At 44.8% G+C, this 11,117-nt stretch overlaps 1 protein-coding gene across 2 annotated transcripts in view; it reads right to left on the bottom strand.

Moving 5' to 3' along the window:
• Nucleotides 1-10,659, bottom strand: part of engl (endoglin, like) — a 22,338-nt gene extending 11,679 nt beyond the window's left edge. For both annotated transcript variants that reach the window (XM_008301331.1, XM_008301332.1), the window contains exons 1-15: nt 10,522-10,659; nt 8,791-8,893; nt 8,173-8,345; nt 6,644-6,781; nt 5,534-5,708; nt 5,108-5,279; nt 4,520-4,664; nt 4,181-4,373; nt 3,831-4,009; nt 3,038-3,193; nt 1,623-1,703; nt 1,279-1,533; nt 691-1,170; nt 421-562; nt 249-350 (exon numbers count right to left, since the gene is read on the bottom strand). In XM_008301331.1, the coding sequence (XP_008299553.1) occupies nt 249-350; nt 421-562; nt 691-1,170; nt 1,279-1,533; nt 1,623-1,703; nt 3,038-3,193; nt 3,831-4,009; nt 4,181-4,373; nt 4,520-4,664; nt 5,108-5,279; nt 5,534-5,708; nt 6,644-6,781; nt 8,173-8,345; nt 8,791-8,860 (2,461 nt within the window). In that variant the 5' untranslated portion in view covers nt 8,861-8,893; nt 10,522-10,659. The remainder of the gene's footprint in view (nt 1-248; nt 351-420; nt 563-690; nt 1,171-1,278; nt 1,534-1,622; nt 1,704-3,037; nt 3,194-3,830; nt 4,010-4,180; nt 4,374-4,519; nt 4,665-5,107; nt 5,280-5,533; nt 5,709-6,643; nt 6,782-8,172; nt 8,346-8,790; nt 8,894-10,521) is intronic.
• Nucleotides 10,660-11,117: the final 458 nt, after the last annotated feature.

The raw sequence follows: 11,117 nt of genomic DNA, 5'->3' as shown, positions 1-11,117 counted from the left end.
GTGTGGGAGGAAGCCGGAGAACCCGGAGAGAACCCACGCTGCACGGGGAGAACATGGAGACTCCACGCAGAAAGATCTCAGGTGTCCTCACCAAAATACAAATGAGCGACCTTCGCTAACCACCACTCCACCTTGCAACCCCAGTGACAACCATTAGCATGCTAATATGTCATAATTAGCACAAAACACACAGGTTGTGCTTACATGTGTGCCAGATGTGCTGTTTATGTAATTAAATGACTCGTTACCTGTATGGCTGTAGATGCACCACAGCCCCCCCATCAGACTGACACCCATCACAAAGGCTGCGAAGACGATTCCCATCACTGGTCCGATCTGCACCACAGAGCCTGGAGACACAGCGTGACATCGATTAGAGTGAAACATGATAAAATGACTGAATGAATAAACGATACTCACTGCTGTGCTGCGGGTCTGGACCGGCCACTGGAACAACGCTTAGTCTTTTGGTTCTTGGACCGGCAGGAGGCTGCATTTTGTGGATCAGTGAACTCATAGACTGGGTGACCACCATGGGTCTGGAGAGGTTTCTGATCTCACACTGAGATGGGAACACAGGAGGAGGTCTTCAGTTAGACTGTTGCAGTGACATGACACCAGCATTGACAAAAGGCCTTTTTCTGCATTTGTTTTGTGTTATGAAACGTACGTATTGTTTTATTTCTTCACCTGATGTTTTGATGGTTTAGATACTAGCGGAGGGATATGCAGTCTGCCCTGACAGTCTTTCTTCACTGTTTCCTTCGTTGGTTTCCCTCTCGTTGGATCAGAGACACAAACTCGAAGGCTGCAGTGGAGGAACTGAATCGAGTTGTTATAAACCGGCCGCAGGATGAAACTAAACCTTAAGGGCTGTATCTCCTCCTCTGCTCCCATCCTTGCGGTCTTCTTGCGAATCATTGCTTCTCTACCTCTTCTTTCAGTTGTGTGATGAACTGTTTCCGGTTTCTCTGTCTCTTCCTCCTCCTCTAGGTCACCATCACCTTCCTCCTCTTCATCTTTTGTCTTTGCATGGAGGGTCAGTGAGGAGTCTGAGGAACAGCCGTCACTTATTACAGCCCAGAAAGGAGATTTTTTGGGGTCTGACAGAGGAGATATGACACATGAGTTCACCTGAGCGACATCTGCGAGGGGCCCTTTGGCTGAAATCTGTAGTCGAACACATACAAACTGAACTTAGAAACTAAATCCATGAAGCTGTGAAGTCTTGGATAATAAGATATTGTGCATGAATGTGACAAACAGAGGTACACGAACCTCGACGTAGACACGGTGGTCTGCAGTGACGACACAGGGGCCGACTCGCGTCTGCTCGTAGCTCTCATTAATAAAAAGCTCTAAAACAAGAACAGGCCCAGACCTGTGTCTTGGTGTTGGGAGGTGGCTCAGGTCTGGATCAGATCCTGGACCTCTGGGTACCCAGGGGACCAGTCCTGACTGAGGAGTGTTCACACTATCTTCAGCATCAGCGGCAGGGCTGGAGGGGTTGGGAGCAGCAGCCCAACAGCTAATCTGAGAGAGAAAAACAGGAAATTACAGGTAAAAAACACGGAAAAGAAAATGGAGAGCGTAGAATAGACAGAGACACACAGATATCTCACATGTATCTTGAGTGGACTTTTAGACTTGTCTGTCTCATTGGGTGTCAGAATGGTCTGTGGTTTGTGTCTCCATAACAACACCTGGTCAGAGAGGACAAAGAAGGAAACACAAGTCATTTATAAGCCTTATTTTCTCACAGTACTCTCACCCTAAGCAGCATAAAGTATACTTGTGAGTGACCAACAGGAGATTACAGGTTAAAAATTACATGAAAATTCCCAAATAGGTGTATCAGTGCCATTACTAAAGCCTCATCCTCCATAGTAGGTGTCACCTGTGGTGTGCCGCAAGGCTCATGTTTAGGTCCCCTACTGTTTTCTGTTTGCATGCCTCCTTTAGGGACATAACTTGATCTGCATGACATGTGCAAGGGAGCTTTGACAAACAGTAATAGTAGAAACTTTCATCAACTGTCTTGACAAGATGAAGTGTTAGATGTCCAAGAAGATGACAGTCCTCTGAACTCCCCTCAGCTTATCTGTATTAACCTCGACAGGCTGTTTGAAAAATCAGATTCATTTTTCTGGCATTTTGTCTTTATTATAAAGCATCAGTGGAGGTACAGATGGAAAATGAGGAGTGGAAAGTAATCAAATGCATTTACTTAACCACTGTGCTTAAGAACAGCTCTTGTTTGATGTACTTGTACTTTATCTGAACTACATTTCAGAAGGAAATATTGTGCTTTCTAGACCATCTCATTTGTGTGACAGCTCTACTTTAAAGATGAGGATCTGACACAATTAGAAATACAAAAAGCTTTTACAATACATCACATTATTAAAGAATGAACCAGTGGTTTCTAACCTTGTTGGCTTCTATAAAAATCAGCGTGTAGCTCCACCAACGATGGATTTTTCTTTCTATCTTGTACACATTTTTAATTCAGTGTTGCGACACATGCACCTCATGCCTTTGTTGTTTTTCTTCCTTCCAATTTTCTGGTCTGCGTCTGGGCAGAGATTTTCTCTCCCTTAATTTGCTTCTGTGCAAAGATCTATTTTTAGGCTTTAATTCGGCAGCGTTCTGGTCGTGATGACCCGGGTCACGCGTCTCACCAGGACAACTTCCACTTACTACAATTTCAAGTGTTCGTTGTTGCACCACATGTTTTTGTTTTGACCGCTGTCTGATAGACTCTGACCTCATCACAGATTCTGATATTTCCCTCGACATGCGCCAAGAGTTTCTCATCCTCTTTCTGGTGTTCATCTGTGTGTGTGTGTGTGTTGGTCAGTATGAACAGCAGTAAATCCACCACAATCCAGAACTTTACAAAACTCCCGTAATCCAGTTTCATTTGAATGATAAGAATCAGTTATAAGATGAAGAAAGCAATATGTAGGATTTCAGAAACAATCAAAGCAAAAACAAACAAAAAAAACCCTCCTGTGGTCCTGAAGACTTCTCTCACCACGTTGGTGTACTGCACCCCTCGGGGCTCTCCCAGCAGCAGGCCCTCGGTCCCACAGGAAATCACTGGGAACACTAACAGGAAATGGCTCCCGTTGGACTGAGCCTGGCATGTCAGGTCCTGCAGAGTCACAGCAGCCACCGGGACGGACAAGTTCTAAAGGAGAGAGCACTAAGATGAGGCCATGGAACATGTAAGAACCAGATTAAACGGTCCGATACAGCAGACTACATGTCATAACAGTGCAACTCCAGCAGCGTGACATTAAACCCACTGATGAGTCAAGTGCAACACTGATCATGTTGCTGCAATGCGATGTTCTGCTGGTAAACCTGGTTCTGGTGTCAGGCATCCTATTAGGCAGGTGGTTTTAATGTTGTGGCTAAACGGTGTACGATGATCAACCAAACAGTTCCTCAACTGACATCTTGAATTGAAGACAAATTGCTTTTGCTGCTGTTTTTCTTAAACCTACATTAATTGATTTTTAAGCCACTTCCATGTGAAGTTGTGATACATGAAAGGAGCAGCATTCACAGTCAAAGTACTCCAAAATTAAGTTGTTTTGATTTGTTTAGCCCCTGAGAAAGCATCAATCTAACCGCGTTATGTTCCAATAGGTTAGCAGTTTAATGCTGGACAGGTAGCATACAATTAGCATTGTTATGATTTGATATACTGCCTGATGCTGGATGAAACATTGTCATACATTTGCTGTGTTGACAATGATAAGGTGGGAATCCGGCTTCTTTCTTTTTCGTTTGCACTCTATCTACCACTGAGGTATGAAGACCTGCAGGATGCGCTGGTCCACCGCCACGCTGAGCTGTCCGTCCTCACACTTCACCGGGAAGCTCTCCAGGCCTCCTCCTCCTCCTCTTGCTCTGCCTCCACCGTTCAGCCCCTGCCTCAGCCGGCGCTCCTCCATCCAGGAAGGCCTCAGCAGCAGAGGGTTTACTGCTGCAGCCTCCTCTGAGATACAGACAGAGAGGCAGAGATGTTAAACCCTCACACTACAAACCCTTCCTTCAACGTATACGGAGCAGGAGATACTCTGCTTTCATGTCCTCACGAGGGAAACATAAAAAACTGTTCAGTCCACTCACACAGCGACGGAAACAAGAGACACACAGGAGTCCTGACCTGCACCGCCCTCAGCCAGCCGGATCACAAAGCGGTTGGCCAGATCGGCCTCGGTGTACGAGGTCACCGCGGGGTAGCCGCTCTCAGCAGCCCACACCAGGAGGTCGGTGATGGTGGAGAGGTCGGCGTTGAGGGTGCTGGACACGGTGAGGCCGGGCTCAGGTGGGTAGGACGGAGAGACGCTGTTGGAGGCCTGTGGGAAGAGACAGTTTCCTGTGTGGAAATGTGCTTTGTTTGATTTAGAAGTATGCAAGAACACAATGCCAAACAAAATACAGCAGCTTTTGAATGAAAATGAACCAAATTCTGAAACTGACATCTGGAAACTCGATCCCTTACGTGAACGGTGATGCGACCCCGGACACCGGGAGCAACGATGGCCCAGTTGACCGGCACCGAGCTGCTCAGAATCAACACAACCTTGTGCGACTTTGAAGCGGCCACCGGAGGCACGAGAGAGACGGTCGCCTCCACCTGCAGAGAGCTGAAGGACACGGAGAGAGACAAGAAACGCTGAGTGAAATGATATGAAAGCATCTTAGTGGCAGCCATGAGAAGAGGTGGTTGAAGTAGTAGTAGTAGTTTCGAGCTCTCTCACTGTCAAATCATCAAGTCCGTGGTGGCTCTGATGAGGGATTCTCATAAACTCACACATTTAAGCACTACATCTGTGACATCAGGTGGGTTTGCTTAGTGGGCTAAGGACGTCCAAATGCAATGGAAGGTGCTTTAAAACCTCCATTCTTATGTCTTTTAGAGGCAAATACACGAGGATGTGTAACCATGTCAGTACAATTTGAGCCTCTTAGCGCTGTCTTTTCCCGTGTCCTTATAAATTCACTTTTACATGTTTCCTTGACCTCATGATGGAAAAGTGTTCAGGAAAAACAACGGGACACAGTTTCCACAGAGGAAGCATGTTCTCACCCACAGAGCCCCGAGCCGGCCGAGTGCAGTTTGATGACGTGAACTTCGGGGTTGGATGCGGCGGCCGGCGTGCCGCTGCAGCCCTGCACCTCCTGCTGCTGCAGGTCAGAGGTCATGTAGTTGTGGGAGAGGAACATGGACTGCAGCTGGCACACAGCGGGCAGCGTCAGATCTGTGACATGGAGACAAAGCGAGAGATGTTTTGAAGTTAGATCGTCCTCGACAGTCCATCAGCTGAGCTTCATGTTATGTCTGGTTGGAACAGACACAAGAGGAAATAGAACGGCCTGAGTTTTAACCCACAGAGTCCAGAGTGAAGACGTTTAGCTTCATCATTAACAGGTAAGACATAAAGACATAATTGAACTTTTTTGCAAATCTCATAGAAGTTCTCATCCCATCGATGCTGGTTTCATGGCGGCTCACCCTCTCCCAGGCGGAGGTAAACTCGATTGCCGTGCGTTGTGTGCGTCAGAGAGGACAGGTTGCCGTGGTGCTTCAGAGCCCAGCGGTGCAGCGCTCGGGGCCGGAAAGGTAACGAATGCACCGACTGGACATGCAAACGGAGGGAGAGGGACTGTACGCTGGAGTTTCGGGATACCTAGAAGACGAGGACAAAAAAAAAGAGCCCATTAATATTATTACTTTTAATCTTTTTAACACGTCCATATGTCTTATATGATAGAAGACATGTTGTCCTTTGTGCTCTTTGGTTCTCTGCGCTTTACTTTTTTCTGCCTCCATCACCTCACCCCAGCTGGTCGAGGCAGATGTCCCCGAGTAGGTTCTCACAGGACGTTACTTCCTGTACAAGATTTCTTTTTCCCTTTCCTAGTCACCAAAATACTTCTTCAAATTAAGCTCTTTATCTTTCTGTAAGGGCTGCAAGGTGTCTCGGTGGCTAGCACTGTTGACTTGCAGCAAGCAGGTCGCTGGTGCGGACACCCAAGACGTCTTGGAGTTTGCATGTTCTCCCCGTGCAGCGTGGGTTCTCTCCGGGTTCTCCAGCTTCCTCCCACAGTCCAGAAACATGCTGAGGTTAATTGGTGATTCTAAATTGTCCGTAGGTGTAAATGTGAGTGTGCTTGGTTGTCTGTCTCTAAGTGTAGCCCTGAGATTACTTGTGTTGTAAATTGATGCTACATAAACTAAAATGAATTGAACATCCTGAGAGAAATAAGCAATGAAAGTCTCAAAAACACAGATCCAGACTTCCAGAGTTTCCTCCATAACGAACCTCAAGAACTTGTCAGCTTGCAGGGTGGGACTTTCTGTATCATTGTTCTTCCTTAAAAATCAGTTTCCAGCAACATGTTTGGCTAAATTACTCCAATATTCCGACTTGCCATTTGGTGGCAAGTGTTTGAGTCATCGGTGAGCTGGTGGGGACCAGTTCACATATTCATACATCTGTGCATAATTAGGTTTGTAAAGATGTAGCGTTACATCTCAGCCTTGGTCATAGTGTCTACATGTCGACACAAAGAGAATGAGTTAATGCCAGGAGATGAGCTTGACAGTGATGCTCTGACCGACCTGCACCAGCACTGACAGGTTGGCCGGCAGCCTTTCAGCCTCCAGCCACCAGCTGACCGGGAGCTTGGAGCTGAGCACGAGGTAGACGGCTCTGAGAGGAGAAAGAGTCAAAGACAGAGGCTTCAGCAGCACCGTCACCTGTGGACAGGAGAGAAAATGGAGGCAATGTGGTCAATCTGTAAAGCCAGACGTCTGTCATGTTGTACTTCTACTTGTTTGAAACAGAAGAGAGGACGTCGTCTGGACAACCTGCAGGAGGAAGCAGGTACAGAAAATGGATGGATGCTCTTTAGACAGGAATTTAAAATATGACCACATGTAGGAAAAGGTTATTCGACAAGTCAAAGCCACAAATAAAGCCTTCTGTAAGAGTCATTAAAAGAATTCCTCCTTTTTGCTTCCTTTCCTCTTTATCTGACCACATCATGTTGTTGTACCGTATTTATTTACACAAAACAGCTCATGACTAACTTCCATGTGGTCCTAAATGAAGACCAGAGACGTGCTCTTACACAAAAGGATAATTAGTTCATGATACCATTGTTAGAAAACGTGAACTAAAGGCACAAGACACTGTAAAACGAAGAAGAGAATGTAAAGTTCTTCAAAGCTCCTAATGACCAAGCTTAACCCAGACGGCAGGTTGTGGTTCCTTCAGATCCTTCAGCTGTCAGGCTCTTCTGCTGAGGAACCAGCTTCCAGTTTGGACTCTACTTTCAAGATTTAAATGTTCCTTTTCAGTGGAGCTCTTGGTTCCAGCAACTCCGTTACGCTAGTCTGCCTGTAGGGCGGGTTTCCCATGATGCACTTCCTTTCTCTCCAGTAGTTTGTTTTCTCCTCTTTAGTTCATGGTTCTGAGATATGACCGATGTTTATTGTTCTCTTGTGTGCACTTTGTCAGTTTCTCTTTGCTATTCTTCTGTATCTCTGCTTCCCCTTCACCCCAACCAGTGGAGGCAGATGGTCGTCCTAACTGAGCCTGGTTCTGCCAACAGTACTCCTCAGTGCTTCAGTAGAAGATAACCAGACCTCTTTTATTATGTCCGTTTGCCTTCTGTTGAAGAACTTTAAGAACTTGCAGTCTTCTGTTTTCCCTATTTATATTGAATACAGAGCGTACATACCTCGCCTCTTCATTCATAGTTGTGTTTTCTTGTTTTTCTTTCCGTCACTTTGCTGCTGTGACGTCACAAATTTCATCTTGTGGGACTAATAAAGGGTAATCTATGCTATTCTTACTTTACAACGATCTGGATGAGCGAGAAACTACGGTTATTCTTCCTCTTAAAAGAGAGTTTTGTCGTCCAAAGTGCTGCTTAAACAGAATCTTTGGGGTTTCTCGCCCTAAGATGCAATGTGGAGCTACATGATTAAAATGTAATAGCAACTGATTACAGCTGCGTTTTCTCAGTTTTGTAAAGTTTACACCTTGTTTGAGCAAAGACCTAAAGTTCTGACTCTTATCAGAAGTCACTCTTAAGGATTTGGAGTCTTTCCTCCTCTTTCTAAAGTGATGCTCCATCAGTTACCTTGTTTTCGGGGCTGTTTGTGACTCTTCCCAATGCAACCACATGAGTCTCTTTGCTCCCACGTTCACTTGCAGCGCAGCCCGGACCTGCCTCAAACCTCTCCAGCAGACCCTGAACAGGATGCTGCGGCCCGACCGAACCGGCCGCCGGGCATCGCTGCTCTGTGCTCCGAGCTGAGGAGGAAGAGCAGATACAGGACTGTGAGGTGTGACGAAGCCCAACCCTGAAAGAAATCTGTTCACTGATATTCCTCGGTGTGAAATAACTGACGGCATGAGTGAGAACGATCCTCTGTTTGTACATGTAGGCTCTGCTGAGTCAGCTCTCATGAATGTCTTGCCGTTGTCTTGTTTCTTTCTCTTTGTGATGTGTGGGACACACAGTAGTCTGGTCTTTCTGCATCTGTTTCAATCCTTCCCTGAGGGGGTTGGGAAATTTCCCAGACAAAACTATTTAACATGTTTCGGTTTCGTTCTGACACTTTGAAGACCTTTGACTTGCAGGCGGCGGAAATATGCCGTTTGGTGCTTGATGCAAACATCCTCGTAACAAACACATCACTGTTGTTGGTCTGACTGTAATGATGCTGGAAGTCCTGCTGGGTTCTGATGGTCTCACCTGATGGCCTCTCGGAGAGCAAAAGGAGGCAGCAAACGGTCCATCCAAGCCCCGACAGTGAAGGCATCATGAAAGGTTCCCCACTGGACCGACCTAAAGCATCCTACAAACACAGTTAGACATGAAGACGTACAGTTGATTTGTGGTTTCTATCAGTCAGTTTCACTTTGGACAAATGAGTCTTCATAGTACGCAGCACCATGAGAACTGTTTAGCACAACACGCCAAGGCAGCAAAATGATCGAGTCATTCATCTCATTAGTGGAGCTGCAGCATTTGGTTGAATAATCAATGATGCTTTTCTCTGTCCTATATGATTGTAAATAGATTATCTTTAAAGTTAAAACAAACAATCATAATATATCATCTCTACAGAGGGGAAATTAAACAGGTTTTAAAATTTTTTAGCCATTTTCTGGCATTTCACAGGCAGTGATTGCTCATGTTGAACCAAACTTATTCATATGGATGAAAACTTGTTAAAACGTCATAAGAACCAAGTCAGAGCTTTAAGACACTAAAAATATATCGTCAGAATTATGAATACAACATAATTTCTCTAATTCAGTTCAGTCATTTTACCATTCTTAAATGGGAAACTTGACTTTCAGTCACGGACACGAACAAAAACTAAAATCCAAAGTGTTTACTGTACATCTAATGAACAGAACACAACATTACTGGACTTTAAATGACAAAAACACATCAGCACACAAACACACCTGCTGCAGGTTCCTACATGAGCCCCTCCTCACGTCACAGACTTACTCTCATCTTACAACATTGATCTCATCATTTGGACTTCAGTAGAAAAAAAGTTTAATACCTAAACTTTGCTTTTACTACATATTATTGTAAATATGCAGATTTTTTTCCCGTTCAAATCAGAAATGAGCTCACATAAGTTAAAATGTGCATAAATATCAGTCAGGATACTGATCAGTTCAAAGAAAAGAAATAAATCTATGCAAGTCTCCACTGTTTCATAAACTATGTACAGCTCTAAAGCAAAATGGGGAAAAAAATCAGTTAAAAATAAAGGTCACAATTAATTTTATTTATTTTATTTACAATTTCTTAGATCTAAATTTCTATATTTGTTCCTGTCTTGTTATTGTTGTGGACCAGTTTCACTCACCACGCCTAATTCCTTCTGTGGTTGAGCTCACTTGGGAATAAAAAGCTTTCTGATTCTGATTCTGTAAAAACAGTGAAAATTCTCCCAAATCTGTAAATAAATAAACACATTAAAAACTTAACAAATTGCTGATTTGAACAGATTTTTACAGTAAAACTATGTAATTTTTGGTCACACACTGGAAAAGTAAAAACTACCACTTATAAAAATATAGAATTTTGATGCAGACATTTACATCTGTGGCGTCTTTAATATAGATTTGTTTTACAGTTAACTTATAAAGTATTATTTTTCCTGTAATTTTACTGTCTGCAATTTCTAAACAGCAGTAAATTGTTCACCAAAAAATCCAAATAAAAACTATTTTTAAAACAATTTTCATTTCTTTCAGAGTGCAAGATGCAAAACAATCTAATTTTCCAACTATAAAAAAATAATCTACCATAAAGTTTGTACTGTTCTCACCATGCTGTTATCATAATAACTGAGCTGGAGCTGGCCTTACTCTATATTTGTCTTGTCTAAAGTCCAGGACCCGGACTCTTTCTCCTCAGCTGACTCTTTGCGAACATGAGAGTAGAAGTTGGACTCACCTGCGGCGCTCCGGCGCAGAGGGACACTCTGCTGATCCAGCTGTTGCTTCAGGCTTCTCTCCGAGGGCTGGATTCACAACCCAACACACGCCCACCTCATTTCCTAAACACACAACCCCGCGGTCACGCACGCCCTCCACACGCACAACTGCGCAAAAAATATTACTCCGCTCTCTGCTGCGCGTCCCGTCACGCGTCCTCATCCAGCTGAGGAGCGACTTGTGGCGAATATTTCTCAGAGGAAATTCATTTTACGCACCGAGTGGGACTGAAGGGGGGGAGCGAGTTGTAAAGGAACAATTAAAGGGGCAATGGGAGGGACTGTGGGATGGTGTGACAGAGTGGAGAGAGGGATGGCGAGGAGAGGAATAAAAGGCTTTGGAAACGTCTTCGTGCGTAGATGGCAACAGGAGGGAGGACCGGAGGGAGAGAAGGAGGGAAGAGGAGGGAAGGAGGAGGAGGAGGCCGGACCTCAGGAGTTTGACTGGCAGGTGAAAAGTGAAGGAGATGGGACACCACACATTTATGATGCCCCCTCTGAGGCTTTGGGGCAATAAAACCATTTTGTCCATAGTTCTGATTTTGAGTTAAGATGC

This window comes from Stegastes partitus, unplaced genomic scaffold (genome assembly GCF_000690725.1).
Source record: "Stegastes partitus isolate 25-593 unplaced genomic scaffold, Stegastes_partitus-1.0.2 Scaffold1660, whole genome shotgun sequence".
NCBI classification, from domain to species: Eukaryota; Metazoa; Chordata; class Actinopteri; family Pomacentridae; genus Stegastes; species Stegastes partitus.
The sequence above is the reverse complement of the archived record's forward strand: the minus strand, read 5'-3'. Positions and strand labels throughout refer to the sequence as shown.